This window comes from Salmo salar, chromosome 16 (genome assembly GCF_965601325.2).
Source record: "Salmo salar chromosome 16, fSalSal1, whole genome shotgun sequence".
NCBI classification, from domain to species: Eukaryota; Metazoa; Chordata; class Actinopteri; order Salmoniformes; family Salmonidae; genus Salmo; species Salmo salar.
This window is the reverse complement of record NC_138306.1, coordinates 45,564,520-45,585,556: the sequence shown is the minus strand read 5'-3', so window position 1 is coordinate 45,585,556 and position 21,037 is coordinate 45,564,520. Positions and strand designations below refer to the sequence as shown.

Sequence of the window (21,037 nt, the reverse complement as noted above, 5' to 3'; positions counted from 1 at the left end):
TGTTTCGATGCAGGTCCATTCTAAATCAAAACAAATTTCACTCATATATTATTTTACTAAATCAAGAATAGTCTGATGGGTGACAATATTAGCCTATCACTTATGAATGATGCCCAGCATAAGAAATAATGCCTTTTTTTCAACTTTTCAAATCATAGTCGCACAGTTTCAAGTTTGGGGAAGATCATTTTCACCATAAAAATGCACATTTATAATAAAAGCATTACATGCATAATTGCATTTGCTGTCACTTTTGATCATGTTTTTCCCCGCTAATGGAATATTTGCACTTATAGCCTACTACCATGTATGCATTGCTGCACTTATAACGTGAAGAAATAGCCTTAATAGTTTATCAATATTTTAAGCCAACATTTTTGATCTGTTGCGTCAGCCACATTGGGTAAAAAGTATTTTCTTTAGATGCTAGTAGTTGTATTAATTTGGGATCTATCGCATCCCACAACTGTCCCAGACTATGTTTGGAATAGAATAGGTCAACCTTTGCACTATGGGGGACAGTAGATTGACATAGGCTCGAGCTTTTACTGTTTGTTAGGCCTACTCATCTTGTTGGGTGACAAAAAGTACATGTGGACAGTTCTTCCAATATCTTCAATATGCACATCGGAATTGGATAAGGACACGCGCAGTTGCATCCCGGATGTGCCTGTCTTCACTTGAAGCCTGTGAGAAAGACCCCATCACGTGATGGAGAGGCATGTGAGTGAGAGGTGATTTGGAACGTGCAGCACTCTGGGCCAAGGGCACAACAGCCACTAGCGGCAAAAGGCATGGATTTTTTTAGGGTGTATTATGGCCACATAAAAGGGATGCTGCCGTAAAATTCTAGACATTATCAAGTGCTTGTCAAATTGTGAATGAGTGACTGATGTACTGTGTACAGCCCAGGCAAAAAAACTAAGTAGAACTCATGTTTTTCAAGTTACTTTTTTCAAATCATCATTACAGTTTTTGGGAACAGGAATGATGGTAGTCAGCTTGAAACGTGGGGATTACAGACTTGGACACGGAGAGGTTGAAAATGGGATGCTCCCTTTGAAAATTCTGTGATATATGCAAAACACATAGGTGTTCGCGTCGATGCTATGTCTCTGGGACAAAATGCTATTAGCATATCACATGTGGCTCATCTTAGATGCTACGCTAGACTAATGCTATTGCTCTGTGTGGTCTCGACTGCTAGGCCTGAGTATGCAGAGTTCAGCAGAGCTGCATCATGTAGATGGCTGTATTGTCTGAGGAAAATGGACTATCTACCAATATGTATGGCCAATCTACCAATATGTATGGCCAATCTACCGATATGTAAGGGCTATCCGCCGATAAGTAGAGGCTATCTACCAATAAGTAGAGGCTATCTACCAATAAGTAGAGGCTATCTACCAATAAGTAGAGGCTATCTACCAATAAGTAGAGACTATCTACCAATAAGTAGAGACTATCTACCAATAAGTAGAGGCTATCTACCAATAAGTAAAGGCTATCCACCAATAAGTAAAGGCTACCCACCAATAAGTAAAGGCTACCCACCAATAAGTAAAGACTACCCACCAATAAGTAAAGGCTACCCACCAATAAGTAAAGGCTATCTACCAATAAGTAAAGGCTATCTACCAATAAGTAAAGGCTATCTACCAATAAGTAGAGCCTACCCACCAATAAGTAAAGGCTATCTACCAATAAGTAGAGGCTACCCACCAATAAGTAAAGGCTATCTACCAATAAGTAGAGGCTACCCACCAATAAGTAAAGGCTATCTACCAATAAGTAGAGGCTACCCACCAATCTGTACAGGCTAGGTTTGATGGCTGTTGGAGTGGCTACAGTACATCAGGAGATGAACTAATTCATCTGAGTAGAAACCTTCAGAGGGCGAGTGGGTCAAAGTGTAGTGGTGAATCGATTACATAACCTTGCATTATTAATGTGAAAAATCAACCATTTAGACTGGATTCTTTTTTAGTTCCTTCCCAGCTGCAGCTCTGAATTCTCTAAAAACTCTAAAAAGATCACACGCTAATTTTCTCACTGTCACATGCACATTTTCATGAAGTGCCAACAACGACAGAGGGGTTCGGGTTTTGGTCAGCCCTCAAAGAGAAGCTTGTTCCTGTTCCACAGGCATTGCCTCGTTTCCATTTTTTTTTAAATCCCATAGAAATGTTTCATTAATGTGTGAATTATTATGTTGCCCAATATTAGCCCTTGAAGCTTTTTGTCATTAGAGATAGGATGATGAATGTATCAATATGAGGCCAAGCAAAATGGTTGTGGTAAAATGCTGTGGGAATGTTCAAACTTCAAGTATCAACACATTTGGTTCTATTTTGGTTCCATTTTTGGAAGAAAGGGTTCTTTGATGATTCTTTGGGAGGCAAGAATAATTATTTGGAAGGCAAGAAGGGTTCTACATAGAACCATATATAATATTTCCCAGCATGCTCTATTTGAGTGATAATTTCAGAATGTTTTGTTTACTGTAATATGTGTTTTTGCATTTACAGTAATTGGTTAATAGATTTTATGCTACACAAAAATAAATTACATAATACAGTTTTCTAAATGAATCCAATCTTTTGGATTTATTGCACCCGTAACTTAGATGGTTGTTCAAGTTTAGATGGTTGAGGTAGTGTCACTATTTAATCTTCCCTACACTGGCAGTCATTCTGAATGCAGGATGCGGGGGATTAACAATTCCACGCATATCCTAACGCTGTTTGGATTCCGATCAATAGGAATTACACATCACTTTGCCAGCCAGCATAATGTGATTTGCAGGCCTGATGTGGCCTGTAAACCAGGAGATTCCTAACACCAGGAGATAGTCTACACTCAGTTTGTTGTTTATATGAAATTGTTTTCATGAAATCATTTTTAATCATAGCTAAAGTTTGTATTGCTGCGCAGTCTGCAATGCGGTCAGCCTTTACGTCTGGGACAGCAAGTTTGTGTTCCTGTTAAGTAGCAGCTAGCTGCTAGACATCATGAAAATGGAGCAGGCTAACGCTAGCAGTGCTAACCTACCAGTGTTTTTATCCACGGGTTGGGCACAAATACTTCAGGTGTGAGACGATTTCCACACAAGATGAAGATAAGGTGGAACTGGAAAATGGACAGGGATTTGTCTGCCCTAAATTTAACACCATCAAGCAGCTTAGGGAAGAGATCTTTCGGCTGTTAGCTCGGCTGCGAGAAAAGAACAACCAGCTTTTATAAGTACACCGACTTTGCTGTAACCGACTTTGCCGAATCTTAGTTTTAAATGCCTGATAGCAAAGCTGTCGGTGAGTTGGGCAGGGTTGATCTGTCCCAATCCAACGGACAGATATTAATCTCAACTCCGCGGCCCCATGGGAGACTGGACACTCGCAAGGCGTAAGAGATCGGGGAGGCAGTCTGGCCACCCTTCATCTATCCAAGAAGATCTGATCCAGCTATCAAACAGCTTTTCCCCGCTTGAGACGGATCTACCAGCCCCGGGAGTCAGCACGGATCCTGGCCGCCATAGTTCAGCAGATCGCTTCCCCATCAGATTCCATCATGACCACCATCATTGTGGGCAGCTCGATACTGTGAGATTTTGGCTTGCCTACGATCTGTTGACTGACCAAGGTCCTCTGTCACCCACCCGGGACTATGTATTTTTGTAAATAACAGCTGGTGCACAATATCTAAGGAAGTTTTGAGCTATTGCTCGCCTGAGGTAGAGTATCTCATGATAAGTTGTAGACCACACTATCTACCTAGAGAGTTTTCATCTGTATTTTTGCAGCTATTTACATACCACCACAGTGAGAGGCTGGAACTAAGACAGCATTGAATTATCTGTATTCCGCCATAAGCAAACAAGAAAACGCTCAACTAGAGGCGGCGCTCCTAGTAGCCGGGGAATTTAATGCAGGGAAACTTAAATCTGTTTTGCCAAATTTCTATCAGCATGTTAAATGTGCCACCAGAGGGACAAAAACTCTGGATCACCTTTACTCCACACACGGAGACACATACAAAGCTCTCCCTCGCCCTCCATTTGGCAAATCTGACCATAATTCTATCCCCCTGATTCCTACTTACAAGCAAAAATTAAAGCAGGAAGCACCAGTGACTAGATCAATAAAAAAGTGGTCAGATGAAGCAGATGCTAAGCTACAGGACTGTTTTGCTAGCACAGACTGGAATATGTTCCCGGGATTCCGATGCATTGAGGAGTACAAATCAAATCAAATTTTATTAGTCACATGGGCCGAATACAACAGGTGTAGAGCTTGAAGTGAAATGTTACTTATGAGCCCCTAACCAACAATGCAGTTAAAAAAATACAGCTAAGAATAAGAAATAAAAGTAACAAGTAATTAAAGAGCAGCAGTAAAATAACAATAGCGAGACTATATAGGGGGGTACCGGTACAGAGTCAATGTGTTAGTTGAGGTACACCACATCAGTCATTGGCTTCATCAATAAGTGCATCGATAACATCGTCCCCACAGTGGCTGTACGTACATACCCCAACCAGAAGCCATGGATTACAGGCAACATCCGCTCTGAGCTAATGGCTAGAGCTGCCGCTTTCAAGGAACGGGACTCTAACCCGGAAGCTTATAAGAAATCACGCTAAGCCCTCTGACGAACCATGAAACAGGCAAAGTGCCAACACAGGACTAAGATTTAATCATATTACACCGGCTCTGACGCTCGTTGGATGTGGCAGGGCTTGCAAACAATTACAGACTACAACGGGAAGCACAGCTGAGAGCTGCCCAGTGACACGAGCCTACCAGACGAGCTAAACTACTTCTATGCTCGCTTCGAGGCAAATAACACTGAAACATGTATGACAGCACCAGCTGTTCCGGAAGACTGTGTGATCACGCTCTCCACAGCCGATGTGAGTAAGACCTTTAAAAAGGTCAACATTCACAAGGCCCCAGTGCCAGATGGATTACCAGGACGTGTAATCCGAGCATGCGCTGAACAACTGGCAAGTGTCTTTACTGACATTTTAAACCTCTCCCTGTCCGAGTCTGTAATACCAACCTGTTTTAAGCAGACCACCATGGTTCCTGTGCCCAAGAACACTAAGTTAACCTGCCTAAATGACTACCGACTCGTAGCACTCATGTCTATAGCCATGAAGTGCTTTCAAAGGCTGATCATGGCTCACATCTACATCATTATCCCAGAAACCCTAGACCCACTCCAATTTGCATACCGCCCCAACAGATCAACAGATGATGCAATCTCTATTGCACTCCACACTGCCCTTTCCCACTTGGACAAAAGGAACAACAATGCGAGAATGCTATTCATTGATTACAGCTCAGCGTTCAACACCATAGTGCCCTCAAAGCACATCAATGAGCTAAGGACCCTGGGACTAAACACCTTCCTCTGCAACTGGATCCTGGACTTCCTGACGGGCCGTCCCCAGGTGGTAAGGGTAGGTAACAACACATCCGCCACACTGATCCTCAACACAGGGGCCCCTCAGGGGTGCGTGCTGAGTCCCCTCTTGTACTACCTGTTCATTCATGACTGCACGGCCAGGTACGACTCCAACACCATCATTAAGTTTGATGATGACACAACAGTGGTAGGCCTGATCACCGACAACGGCGAGACAGCCTTTATGGAGGAGGTCAGAGACCTGGCCGTGTGGTGCCAGGACAACAACCTCTCCCTCAACGTGATCAAGACAAAGGAGATGACTGTGGACTACAGGAAAAAGAAGACTGAGCACACCCCCATTCTCATCGATGGGGCTGCAGTGGAGCAGGTTGAGAGCTTCAAGTTCCTTGGTGTTCACATCACCAAGAAACTAACATGGTTCAAACACACCAAGACATTCGTGTTGAGGGCACGACAAAACCTATTCCCCCTCAGGAGGTTCCTCAGATCCTCAAAAGGTTCTACAGCTGCACCAGAGAGCATCTTGACTGGTTGCATCACTGCCTGGTATGGCAACTGCTCGGCCTCCGACCGCAAGGGGCCAAGCTTCCTGCCATCCAGGACCTCTATTCCAAGTAGTGTCAGAGGAGGACCCTAAAAATTGTCAAGACTCCAGCCACCCTAGTCATAGAGTGTTCTCTCTGCTATCGCACGGCTCCCCCCCCCCACACTTTTACACCACTGCTATTCTCTGTTGTTATCATCTATGCATAGTCACTTTAATAACTGTACCTACATGTACATATTACCTCAACTAACCGTTGCCCCCGCACATTGACTCTGTATCGGTACCCCCCTGTATATAATCTCACTATTGTTATTTTACTGCTGCTCTTTAATTACTTGTTACTTTTATCTGTATTTTTTAAAACTGCATTGTTGGTTAGGGGCTCAAAAGTAAGCATTTCACTGTAAGGTTGTATTCGGCGCATGATATGAAGGGAAGTTTGATGATATGTGCTCTAGCCTTCCACGCAAAGGCAATTTGGATTTATTTTCACTGGTTGACACAGACATGCTCAGGAAAGTGATATCACAACTTAAGCCTTCTACTTGCCTACTCAATCCTATCCCCATCACCTTCTTCAAAACAGTTTTTAATTGCATATATGAAGAAGTGCAAGCTATTGTTAATCACTCCCTGTTCACAGGCACTTCCCCTACTGCATTTAAACTGCTATGGTGAAAAGTAATCTAGATGCTTCAGCTCTTAGCAATTTTCAGCCAATCTCAAACCTTCCATTCTTAAGCAAAATTGTGTAGAAATTGGTTTTCAAACATCTAAATAGTGCCAATTCCAATCTCGTGTTCGTGCCCACCTCAGCACAGAGACAGCCTTAGTTAACGTAGTAAATGATCTTAGAGACAACACAGATGCCAAACAGCTCTCTGTCCTTGTACTCTTAGATTGAAGTGCTGCATTCGATACCTTTGACCATGATGTCCTTCTGGACAGACTGGAGAGGTGGGTTGGCCTCTCTGGTCCAGTTCTAAATTGGTTAAGGACCTATTTAAGCAGTCACAGGTTTTTTGTCACCCTTGGTGAACATAATTCAGAGAAAATACATATCACGTGGCGTTCCACAAGGTTCGATTTTGGGTCCGGTACTGATCAGTTTATATACAGTATGTTACCCCTTGCAGCATTATCAGAAAACACAGCACTGAGTTGTACTGCTACGCAGCCGATACACAGCTTTATATTTCTGTGTCACTGAGGTTTTTAGCTCCATGGATAAATTATTCGACTGTATTAGTGATTTAAATCGTGGATGGGTCACAACTTCCTCCAGCTAAAGACTGAGGTACTTATTGTTAGAGCCAAAGCACAGAGAGAGAATCTAGCTGCACAATTTAATTCACAGGCAATAAAGATAACACACCAGGTAAAAAACCTAAGTGTTATTTTAGATTCTGAACAAAATGTTGAATGTGACCAAAATAGCTTTTTACCACCTGAGGAACATTGCTGGCATTGGGTGGCAGGTGGTTAGAGTGTTGGATTAGTAACCAAAAGGTTGCAAGATCAAATCCCTGAGCTGACAAGGTAAAAACCTGTAATTCTGCCCCTGAACAAGGCAGTTAACCCACTGTTCTTAGGCTGCCATTGAAAATAAGAATTTGTTCTTAACTAACTTGCCTAGTTAAATAAAGGTAAAAAAAAAAAAAATTACTGAAGTGTGCCTGTTTCTCTCTCTGCTTATGCAGAGAGACTTCTCTATGCTTTTATTATAAGCAGGCTTGACAACTGTAAAGCGCTCCTGTCTGGTCTACTCAAGGAAGCCATTGGTCAACTGCAAAACATACAGAATGTTGCAGCACGGGTACTTACTAAAGACAAGACTGAGAGCACACATTACACCTGTTTTAAGGTCTCTGCACTGGCAGCCTGTGAGTTTTAGAATTCATTTTGAGATTCTTCTATTGGTTTTTAAATCAGTCCATGATTGTGCACCCCAATACATGTCAGACGTGTTTTTAAGTTATGTACCCAGTAGGTAATTCAGGTCCTCTGGCACTGGCCTTTTAACTATCCCAAAGTCTAGGACCAAGAGGCATGGAGAGGCAGCCTTTAGTTATTATGCCCCCAGCCTCTGGAACAGCCTGCCAGAGAACCTGAGGAGGCCTGAAACGTAGGACATATGTAAGAGATCTTAAAACACATCTTTTAGCTTTGCTTTTCCTTAGGGTGCTTTTTAGTCATTCAGTTTGTGTCCTTCTTTAGTTGTTTATCTTATGTTTGTTGTGTAGTAAATATTTCCGCTTTTATTTTCATTGTTTTTTATTCATTTTTTCATATAAACCATGTCTGAAATGTGCTGTATAAACTAAGCTTGATTTGACCACTGTGTTAGGGTATAACTAGAGCCTCAAAGAAAGGCCTTATGATATATGTCATGTATTGTCATAAATAAAGGCTGGTGGAACCAGGAAGAACCCTCTAAAGATAAAAGGGTTCTCAGTAGAACCCTTCATAGAGGGTTTTAGGCAGAACCATATACAGGGGATTATTTGAAAAACCCTACATAGATGGTCCTAGATAGAACCCTCCGCAAAGGGTTTTACACAGCACCAAAAAGGGTTCCCCTATGAGGACAAACCAAAGAGCCCTGTATGGTTCTACATAGAAAATGTTTTTCTCAGAGTGCAGTATATTGTTCAGATACGTATATCTCTGTATATTCCATGGATGTTTTTAAACTACTGTGTTTCCACTTACAGTAAATTGTGAAATTCTATGTGGTATTGGATCTTAGTCATATTTCAGTTGGAGGTGCTAACAGTAGTGCTGCCTGTATATTATTGTTGTATCATTATTGTTCATGCTTAGACCAGTTTGGCATCCCTGGATCCATTCCACATACCGGAATCCTACTCCTTGGGAACACTGCAGGCTTTTCAAGAATTCAAGTTTCCCCTCGGAATCAGTGATTTCGTACTAAGAAGGATATGTACTCTGTATTCTGGTGTCAGTGAGAGCAAGGACAATGACACAGTTCTGTGTGTGGGAAACAAAAAAAAGAATGTGAAATATGTCCACTCAGCTTGATTAGATTAGGCAGGTAAAAAGTTCAAGGGAAATGGGGAAATTAGTGAGCACAGGTGCAGCGTCACTTCAAATACTAAGAGATGTGTTCCGCTTTGTTGATGTCTGGGGATTTCTGGGGATTTCTAGAGGGCTTGGTGCTATTCTGAGTGGTTCATAATAACAATTCGGAAACCAAAGCATAAACCGAACAGTTTCTTCAGCAAGATACTTGGTCAAATATGACAGGATGATGAGCTTACTTTTTAAATAAATGCAGTGTTAGTGCAGAGGCACCTACGATCACTAGCAATGTAATAATACACATTTTACGCTGATTTCTTTGCCATTTCTCTGTATCCTTCCTGATAAAAAACAGCTCATTGAGAATAAGGAATCTATGGCATCTATTCTGTATTTCCAAAGAAATCAAACACACAAATGAGCTGAAACAGATGTTTTTCCTCCCAGGCAGAGAGTATGTCTAGCTGGACCAGCCTATTTCACTCTCCTTCTGTTTCCACTGTAAGGTCTTCAATTCAAGGCCATACACTTCACTGGTCAGGCATTCTGTTTTGAAAGCAGGGCTGAGTATGTCTTGCTGTCACGCCCAAAAAAACAAAACAAAACATGCGGGCGGGCGACAAAGAGAAGCTTTAAGGCTTCATGACCAACACCACTGTCCCTCGCAATGACAGGAAATATTCTGCAGAGTCGGCAAAGGGAAGCTCTAGATAGCCTGATTCGCCCTGATTCGCTCTAGTCTGCAGTGTAATGTGATCGAGGCCAACGGGCATATCCTGTCCCTCGTCACATGAAGGGAGACATGCGGGACATAGACACAGTGACAGGCTGGGTGGGGTCACATCATGCAGAACGACACTGAGCCAGTAAAAAATAAGAACTTAGGGTTTTTTCTATCCCCAAACACAACACTGTGGCACTTCCTCCAACACCCTCTACAAGCAGCAACAGAAGGGAGGATCACGGAGTTAAACACCACTACTAATCTCAACAAATGGTATTGCCCTGCTGAGAATATGGTCGGGTACTTGCACTGAATACTCATAAATCTAGTCTTTATTTAGGTTGGTAAAATATCTACTTTTAGTGTCCTTTTGACTTTACGGCAACTTATCTGGTTCTACAAAATCACAGTTAATCTATTGGTAATATGGTTAACCATTACCTTGACCATGCCAATTTGGATTTTGTTGTTAGAATATTACATATTCAAAATGTGTTGTTGACAAAATCATGAAAATGGCTGTCTGGTAGCCTCAATAAATAGACAACATTTGTTGTAGTTTAACATGTTTCTGCATGTATAGATAATTTTTTTATTTGACATGACTTGAAAAAACATGACTCGACATGACTTGCTCTTAGAATGTGCGACTTGGACTTGACCTTTTCTACTTGGGTCTCGACTTGAGACTCAGACCTTGTGACTTGAGACTTGCTTGTGACTCGAATAACAATGATTTGGTCCCACCTCAGGTAAGCCGTTACGGTGCCAACATCAACATCTACGAACAACAACAATGAAAGAAGAGAAATGGAGACAGACGGTGATGTAACGCCATTAACTAATAAGCCTCATGGGGAAGGTGTGTCTCGGTGTTGTGGCTGCTACTGTCAGTACACTCTGTACCCTAGGCTAGGGTTGCAAAATTCCTTAAAAAGTTCCAAGGGTTTTCATGAATCCCAATTGGAGGATTCCCAAAATCAGAAGTGAATAAACAGGGAAGGAATCCTTAAACTAGGAATCATTCAGCTGTGATTTCTGGAGAAAAAAAAACTGGGAATATGGGGAAAGGTTTTCTGAAAAAAACAGGGAATTAGGGGAAAGTTTCCTGAATTTTGCAATCCTACCCCAGGGTGGCCTGCCTTCTTTCCCTAGCCCCGACCACCATCTCCACTGGACAATAGAGGCTCCAACTCAAACCCTCAATAGGCTAATGTGGTGTACCCTGATAAAGTCCACACAGATAAATAATCCCCGCCCAATAAAACCATGAGGAAATGTCACCACTGACAAGTTCAGGGCTCAGGGATTATCAATTTAGCCATGAAGACCAAGGTGGGAAGAAGACAGAGGAAAATATCCCAAAGCTTTTGCTGATGGATGAATTTGCATCCTGGCTGTGAGCAGATTAAAGGGTTCATTTTGTAAAATGAAAGGAAGGCGTTGAAAGCGCTACACTCCCAAATCAGTTCTGGTTGTCACGATATTTGACCTTTTACTATTGTGTACTTCAAAATGAAATTGTAGCCATTTCAAAAATGCTCTCGAATACTTTTGTCTAGAAATAGTTACAACTGTTTATTGTTCAGGAACAGTGTGTGTTGGATTGTTGTCTAATCTCAAACTTTGGCGATGGATGAATCTGTGTTAACATGCTGGTTTACTTGGTCTCATCCTGTTTGGACAACAGGATGGGGTGACACACTGTGAGCCATTACAGTCTAAAATACAAGTCACATACATGAGTGAAAAACACAAAGAAAACCACCACTGTATTGTCGGAAAGAGCCCTCTGAGTATGACAATGCATATGAATGTCATGTGAATGAATATTGCTCCTGTAAGTCGCTCTGTAAAGGAGCGTCTGCTAAATTACTAAAATGTAAATTTATACTGACCAAAAATATAAACGCATCATCCCATGTTTCATGGTCTGAAATAAAAGATCCCAGAAATGTTCCATATGCAAAAATTGACCGATTTTCTCATCTGAACTGTAACTCAGTAAAATCTTTAAAATTGTTGCATGCTGCGTTTATATTTTTTCAGTATAAATATAACAAAAATGTAATATTCTAACATGTATGATACAGTAGATACTAAATTGACAGATATAGCAACAATAAGAGCACAAATCTAGAAGAAACATTATATATTTTGCAAATTAACTAGGTATATTGTAGTCTATAATAATTTGGCAAAACAATGAAAAGATAACTATATGACATTCATATGATTTGGGAATTGACACAAAGTGTCTTTGAGTAAACATATTAATTAGGCAATAAACTCTTAACAAACAATGACTTCACAGTAAGATACTGTAATACTGTAGATATACAAAATTGACTGAATCTACATGGACATTTTGCACAAATAACACAATCATGTATTTCCTTTTCATTCCTTAAAACATGGATTAAACTAACTAAGGCTATTGTGCATCATTGTGCTTTGTACATTCCATTACATTACATTACATTTTTGTCATTTAGCAGACGCTCTTATCCAGAGCGACATACAGTAGTGAGTGCATACCTTTTCGTACTGGTCCCCCGTGGGAACCATTCCCATGGCCACGGTAGTAACGGCCAACTTCTTAAGACAAACATCTCTTTTCATTAATATTGCTCATCCTTAGTAACCCAGAGGAACAGTAATATGACAGCTTTGCTGCTTCTTGCCCCTCAGAGAATGTCTTATTTAGGAGGAATGCAAGCTGACTTCAGTTCCCATATTTTACTAAACAACCAGGGCTACACGTGAATTGTCCTTTAAATCACTTCTACCATTGTATCTGTATCATTGTCTTCATCTTATGCTAAACCCACTCAGGAGTCTGTCCCAACATTTCGTAAGGATTTAATTAAATGGTGGTTAAAACGAGATGACAAAGTGTCACGACTCCCGCCGAAGTCGGCCCCTCTCCTTGTTCGGGCGGCGTTCGGCGGTCGACGTCACCGGCTTACTAGTTACCACCGATCGATGTTTCACTGTTCATTTGGTTTTGTCTTTGTGTACACCTGTTTTTGATTTCCCTAATTATGTTCATTCTTTAACCCTCTGCTTTTCTTGTTTGTCTTGTCTGTGACTGTTTCCTGTTTTGTGGTTGTTGGTGGGGTTTTTTTTAAACCATGTTATTTTCTGTGAGAAGTTTATTGATAATTTTGAGTAAACACGTTTTGTTTACACTTATTCCTGTGTCCTGCGCCTGACTCCTCTACTTCTCAATAGAAACCATTACACAAAGGTCATTACACAAAGGTCATTACATGGCCATTTTCAGTCTGCTCAGTTGACCGTGCAATGAGAAAACAAATAGAAACTATATATCTACCACTTAAGTCCAGTGCTGAGGCCTTACAGGGGGCATGGCCCACTATCTAGTCATCATTCAGGGGGGTATGAGCCGCTAAGAAGCAATGTGACCTTGCCTGCACAAGTACCAATAGAAGTCCTGCGCTGTAAATATTATCCAATTAAGTTATGACACACAGTGGTGGTGCACTGAAAGTCCACTATACCCTGGGGCAAAGTAGCTGTGACTGGGAGAGAGAGTGGGAGAATAGCAGATTTGAGAGGATAAATTGTGTTTGGTTATCAACGAACAGCTGATTGGAAAACCATTGAGGCCCTAAGGCTATCATGAGCCAATCACAAAGCACCGCTCAGAGGACACTCAGGATTGATCCTAACAAAGGTCAAAGTAGGACATGGCATGACCTTGTGACATGAATTAGCAGAAAGTATGAGTGACAAAAGGGCTTCTTCATAACAGGTCAATGATCATGGCAGACTGTCCTACTAGGCTAACTGTTTTTAGTGTCCAGGCAAAAGACACTTAATTCACCTCTTTTGTCCTTTAACACTCAGATAACACAGTTCTCTGTGCAAGAGTACAATGAGAAAGATACTATTCATATAATACTGTTCAAACAATTCAAGATCATAGCACTTGTCTCAGGGCTGGAAGTCATGAATGAAGTGTGGTCTCAAAGATCTCAAAGTCAAATTGATCAATTAAATATTTCAGACTAAGGCTTGAACTTAGGAGATATTTTTGCTTATGCACCAAACGTAAAAGTAAATCCCGTTATTGTCATACTGTTATTGAGTATAATGTTCGTGTAAACTAGAGTAAATCAAAGCTCTTAAAGGGATGGTTCAACTTTTTTAAGTCATGAGAAAAACAGAGCCACCCCTTTAAAAGCTGGATGATGGCCTTTATGGTGGAGACAAACAAGAAACGACCAATAACTGGACTTTCGTTGAATAATTGAGTGTAGATATAAATTATATAAATATATCAAAGCCTTGTTTGTAGTCATAGCCCATCTCTGTTTTTAGAGGCCAAACCTTTCTCCAGAGCTGTCAGCCACATAAAGAACCACGCTGAGATTAATATATTTTTGTTGTGCAATTGTGTAAAGCTGTTATTAATTAAAAGGACTCTAACAAAACTGTCCGGCTCAGAGAGGAATGCCGCCCATGGTTTCTATGGAGACCGTCCCTGCGAAAAAAAGAATCCGGGTGGACTCTCAGAATGACCTTCTTGATCCTAATCAGTCAGGTTTCAAGACTGGGCATTCAACTGAGACTGCTCTTCTCTGTGTCACGGAGGCTCTCCGCACTGCTAAAGCTAACTCTCTCTCCTCTGCTCTCATCCTTCTAGACCTATCTGCTGCCTTTGATACCGTGAACCATCAGATCCTCCTCTCCACCCTCTCCGAGCTGGGCATCTCTGGCACCGCGCACGCTTGGATTGCGTCCTACCTGACAGGTCGCTCCTACCAGGTGGCGTGGCGAGAATCTGTCTCCGCACCACGTGCTCTCACCACTGGTGTCCCCCAGGGCTCTGTTCTTGGCCCACTCCTATTCTCGCTATACACCAAGTCACTTGGCTCTGTCATATCCTCACATGGTCTCTCATATCATTGCTATGCAGATGACACACAATTAATCTTCTCCTTTCCCCCTTCTGACAACCAGGTGGCGAATCGCATCTCTGCATGTCTGGCAGACATATCAGTGTGGATGACGGATCACCACCTCAAGCTGAACCTCGGCAAGACGGAGCTGCTCTTCCTCCCGGGGAAGGACTGCCCGTTCCATGATCTCGCCATCACGGTTGACAACTCCCTTGTGTCCTCCTCCCAGAGTGCTAAGAACCTTGGTGTGACCCTGGACAACACCCTGTCGTTCTCCACCAACATCAAGGCGGTGACCCGATCCTGTAGGTTCATGCTCTACAACATTCGCAGAGTACGACCCTGCCTCACACAGAAAGCGGCGCAGGTCCTAATCCAGGCACTTGTCATCTCCCGTCTGGATTACTGCAACTCGCTGTTGGCTGGGCTCCCTGCCTGTGCCATTAAACCCCTACAACTCATCCAGAACGCCGCAGCCCGTCTGGTGTTCAACCTTCCCAAGTTCTCTCACGCCACCCCGCTCCTCCGCTCTCTCCACTGGCTTCCAGTCGAAGCTCGCATCCGCTACAAGACCATGGTGCTTGCCTACGGAGCTGTTAGGGGAACGGCACCTCCGTACCTTCAGGCTCTGATCAGGCCCTACACCCAAACAAGGGCACTCCGTTCATCCACCTCTGGCCTGCTCGCCTCCCTACCTCTGAGGAAGCACAGTTCCCGCTCAGCCCAGTCAAAACTGTTCGCTGCTCTGGCACCCCAATGGTGGAACAAGCTCCCTCACGACGCCAGGACAGCGGAGTCAATCACCACCTTCCGGAGACACCTGAAACCCCACCTCTTCAAGGAATACCTGGGTTAGGATAAGGTAATCCTTCTAACCCCCCCCCTTAAAAGATTTAGATGCACTATTGTAAAGTGGTTGTTCCACTGGATATTATAGGTGAATGCACCAATTTGTAAGTCGCTCTGGATAAGAGCGTCTGCTAAATGGCTAAAATGTAAAAATGTAAATGACTAGTTGCTGTGCTGGGAACAGCAACACCAAATCAATCTATACTCCTCGATCTTGTCCGATTCCCGAACCCTTGGAGTTGTTACTCGTGTAAAACCAGTGAAAGCAGAAGTACAGAGTGGCAGTTGCACAGTTGCCTGATGACTCAAACTGAATTATTCCGCTGCTCTTTGTTCACTACATACTTCAGTCTGAAACTGCCATCGTTGAAGTCGTTTGTGGTGACATCAAAATAAGGGGTGTTGTACAAAACTTTCATAAGCAATTGGACCATCTCTAACCAATCAGAGTATCAAAGCCAATGATGAATATTTAAAACACTGCTTTGCCCACGTGTGTTCTGGCTCTGGCCCAAACCATCAGTTTCTAGGACCAATCAGAACTGTTTGAATGTGTTACCATTTTAGAAATCGTTGGGAAGGTACTCAGATCCAGACTCATTGTGGAAAAGAAACTGACGTCCGTGGGCGTGGCGTAGCGTTTGGTTTGAGCAAGGAATTTGGGTAGCCAGGCAAGTTACACAGTACATTGAAAAATATTTACCACTATGTGTTAAAACACAACACGAAAAGAATAAAGGCTTTTTAGTATAGGCTACTACGCATATATTACAGCTATATATCTATCATCTATATATGTATTAGCTATGCTATCAGCTATGTAGTGGCAAGAAAAAGTATGTGAACCCTTTAGAAATACCCCGATTTCTGCATAAATTGGTCATAAAATTTCATCTGACCTTCATCTAGGTCACAACAATAGACAAACACAGTCTGCATAAACTAATAACACACAAACAATTATATGTTTTCATGTCTTTATTGAACACACCGTGTAAACATTCACAGTGCAGGGTGGAAAAAGTATGTGAACCATTGGATTTAATAACTGGTTGACCCTCCTTTGGCAGCAATAACATCAACCAAACGTTTTCTGTAGTTGCGGATCAGACCTGCACAACGGTCAGGAGGAATATTGGACCATTCCTCTTTACAAAACTGTTTCAGTTCAGCAATATTCTTGGGATATCTGGTGTGAACTGCTCTCTTGAGGTCATGCCAAAGCATCTCAATCGGGTTGAGGTCAGGACTCTGACTGGGCCACTCCAGAAGGCGTATTTTCTTCTGAAGCCATTCTGTTGTTACCTTCTGTGTTTTGGGTCATTGTCCTGTTGCATCACCCAACTTCTGTTGAGCTTCAATTGGCGGACAGATAAAGACATTTTGTAGGAGAATGTTAGGCTAAACTTGGGAATTCATTTTTCCGTCGATGATAGCAAGCTGTCCATGCCCTGAGGCAGCAAAGCAGCCCCAAACCATGATGCTCCCTCCACCATACTTTACAGTTGGGATGAGGTTTTGATGATGGTATGCTGTGCCTTTTTTTCTCCACACATAGTGTTGTGTGTTCCTTCCAAACAACTCAACTGTAGTTTCATCTGTCCACAGAATATTTTGCCAGTAGCGCTGTGGAACATCCAGGTGCACTTTTGCAAACTTCAGACGTGCAGCAATGTTTTTTTGGACAGCGGTGGCTTCTTCCGTGGTGTCCTCCCATTAACACCATTCTTGATTAGTGTTTTACGTAACGTAGACTCGTCAACAGAGATGTTAGCATGTTCCAGAGATTTCTGTAAGTCTTTAGCTGACACTCTAGGATTCTTCTTAACCTCATTGAGCATTCTGCGTTCTTACCGTGGACTGATGAACATCAAGGCTTTTAGAGATACTTTTGTAACCCTTTACCAGCTTTGTGCAAGTCAAAAATTCTTAATCTTAGGTCCCGTGTGGCTCAGTTGGTAGAGCATGGTGTTTGCAACACCAGGGTTGTGGGTTTGATTCCCACGGGGGACCAGTACGGAAAAAATGTATGAAATGTATGCATTCACTACTGTAAGTCGCTCTGGATAAGAGCGTCTGCTAAATGACTAAAATGTAAATCTCTTTTGTTTGAGGCAGGATTCACATCAGGCAATGCTTCTTGTGAATAGGAAACTCAAATTTTGTGAGTGTTTTTTTATAGGGCAGGGCAGCTCTAACCAACATCTCCAATCTCGTCTCATTGATTGGACTCCAGGTTAGCTGACTCCTGACTCCAATTAGCTTTTGGAGAAGTCATTAGCTTAGGGGTTCACATACCGTTCCCAACCTACACTGTGAATGTTTAAATTATGTATTCAATATAGACAAGACAAATATAATAATTTGTGTGTTATTAGTTTAAGCACACTGTGTTTGTCTATTGTTGTGACTTAGATGAAGATCAGATCAAATTCGATGATCAATTTATCCAGAAATCCAGGTAATTCCAAAGGGTTCACATACTTTTTCTTGCCACTGTATCTATGAAGACATTAAGGCTAAATACCACTCTTTGAAGTCAGTTCAAATGGCCCTGAAGTGTCATGGTCACCACCAGTGGCACGTGTCTGTGTGCTAACCCTCAACAACAAGACCCACACCACAAGTGCCACACTCCCCTCCACTGCATGAGGTCTGGTCTGCCCCAAAGGCTACGTTGAATGTGTGTCACTGTGACGACGGATGACAGAGGGGGACTGGGACACCACTGGCTGGCTTGAGAATCACCCTCGTGGGCTGACTGGGATGAGATAACTTCTATTGTCCTTCTTTCAAGACTGCTGGAATATTTCTTGTATAATACTGTATCTAATCATATGTAATTAAGATTGAAATAAACCCAATGGTTGTTGAGAAAATGTGAAGGAGGACCCATGCAGAGAATAGAGGAAGGGGAGGATGAAGAAGGAGTAGTAAGAGAGATGGCAGGGAGCAGATCAGACTTAATGACTGTTATGTGAGAGAGGGAGAGGCTGAAGGCTGAGGCAGAAGCTGGATGAAATGAGAGGACTATCTCGGCCTCTGCTCTCCAAACAGTTGCTCCATGGAATCCCGATGGTGATAGGTCCAGCCCATGTCGAATGGCCATTAGCAGTGGGAAGACTGTCTGAGAAATGGCCAGAATACCACTCTGTATCTCTATGTCTCTGTCTATGTCAGCAGCCAACTTGGGAGGGAAATTAAGAAGGATTTGTGGTGTTCAGATTTGAGAGTCTATCAATGGTCTGGTAAACAAAATATTGACCAGATGTCGAATAATTGGAAATAAGTAATTAAAAGACAAAAAAAGTATACTCAAATGCATTCAACATTTTCTTGCTACGTGTTTTCCACAGCTGTTCGTCAAGTCAATGGCTCCATCAAAGTCTTATGGATATCAAACATGCCCTCTGTCTGGTATGTGTGTGTTGAACTATATTCTCTTATAACACAGCTTTACTCAAAACCTCTCTCATCGGAGCCTACTGCATTATTTCAACTTCAAATAACACACCTGTACCCTACTGTGTACTGCTGGCACCGTCACTATTCTGAACACTGAACCTAAACCTCTTGGGAGGAAGACACAATATCTATCAATATGACTATGTACCTATTGTGTTTAATCATCACATATTTGATGTTCAAAATTGGTAGCATATAAACTAGTGTTCTTGAGAATGTTGCGGTATGTCAGGTTAAACGAAGGGTTTTTCCTAGCTGGAGTCAGATTGAAGCAATGTAGTCTATGGCAAATGTGCACCATTCAAACAAAGTAATTGTAACATTGTAATATTTGTGGCTTCCTAGGCCTGCAACAATGTAACATTCTCATGGCCATGGGATCCTATTGTACTTTCATGTATCCCTTTATCTTTTGTATGTCACTGATAAGTAGTCAGCCATAATGACAGGGATAAAACACCAGTCATGTTTCCTAGAACATCTGTCTAAGTAGCCTACACTAAAGCAAACGCATCAGGTCACTCAGCCATATTGGAACAGCCCATTCCTGTCAACACCGGAGAAAATTAACGCTTGCCCTAGCTCCTACACATGCACGCCCACCCGGGAGAAAATGAACGCTTGCCCTAGCTCCTACACATGCACGCCCACCGCTCACACAATTAGAGCAGGCACGGCCCTCTGGTACCGTAGTCTAGCGCTCCCTGCTATTTCCATAAAGCGCGACATGCACACCGTAGCACTATGACATTCAGGAACCCCATATACAGCGCGTTATTATTCAGGAACATGCATTACACATTCCCGATATTGATCCCCGAAAAATACAAACATCACTAAGAGCCTAAATCGATAGACAATTACCCACAGTATTGTTGGTTGCCCATTCAAATCCACGGTAGTTACACATTGGGACATATTACCGAGAGTGTTTATTTAGGGCAAATGTTGTATTTCCCTTGACTCCCCAGCTGTTGCTAGATGATATACCTTACATAGACCCGATTGACCATGCGGCTTCGCCCTAGCCGAGATACAGGTCCAATGTCTTTCAAAGCACAGGCACACAGGGAGGCTATTTTAAAAAGCCGACAAATAAAAACAGTCATTGTGAATACCATTCTATTATATTTTGTCTACCTATTGATGTTCGAATTTATAATCAAACTATTCACACAGACCAATACCATCCTTTCTTCACTGTTTCCAAAAAATAAATCCCACAATGGACTCCGCAAAAAGGACGACAGTGCAATTAGCTACAGTACATAGTTGTCCTCCTTTTGCAGGTGCGGCAAAAAGGGTGAAAAGCGTTCAAATTGAGCACGCCCGAAATTATCTGTGCGTGAGTGCGTAAAATAGCCTATGCAATGCATGCAGTTAAAGTCAAAAGGCTACTTACTCCATGTTTCACCACCGGCCCGTTTCACCAACTCAGCTGTATTCGACTGAAAGGTGTATTTTGCCTTTATTATCAACAGGAGTAGCTAGTCTTTCTCAGTAGCCCACTACCATCAATTTCGGTCTACGGACCCCCTCCCCTTCAGTCAGAGCGTTGAAGTCGAGAAATCGGCTATGTCCCTCCCCTGTAGTTGGCTTTGATGGGGAGCAACGCGCGTCCCGCAGATTTGGCAACACACAAGACACAACCCTTTAAACCAATGGCCCAAATATTTATTCGCCTTTGCTAATGCGTTCAAAATAACTTCTATACATTCACAACGCTTCTCGCACCATTCCCTGTTTAATGAGGATGTCTTTTGTTCCGCATTTGAGCTCATACGCCGCAATGTTGAATCGTTTGTTCGCAGCGCACTCGACTGAGGTGAGGAGATACGCCCCCACATGGATAGAAAATAAGAAAATACTGTGTAGGCATAGAATCGATATAGCTCGACTATAATTCTCGCACATCAATTCATTTATTATTTAGGAGATGAAAACTGTTAAACATGAAAAATGTTAAACATAGGCTACCTATGATGTACAGCGCATTCGGAAATGTTTAGACCCCTTGACTTTTTCCTCATTTTGTTACGGTATGGCCTTATT

The 21,037-nt window shown here is 42.3% G+C and overlaps 1 protein-coding gene across 1 annotated transcript in view; it reads right to left on the bottom strand.

Moving 5' to 3' along the window:
- LOC106573924 (paralemmin-1) overlaps positions 1-20,816 on the bottom strand; it is a 68,218-nt gene extending 47,402 nt beyond the window's left edge. Inside the window, exon 1 of the mRNA XM_014149387.3 lies at positions 20,388-20,816. Within this exon, the coding sequence (XP_014004862.1) occupies positions 20,388-20,392 (5 nt within the window). The 5' untranslated portion in view covers positions 20,393-20,816. The remainder of the gene's footprint in view (positions 1-20,387) is intronic.
- Between the last annotated feature and the right edge of the window lie 221 nt (positions 20,817-21,037).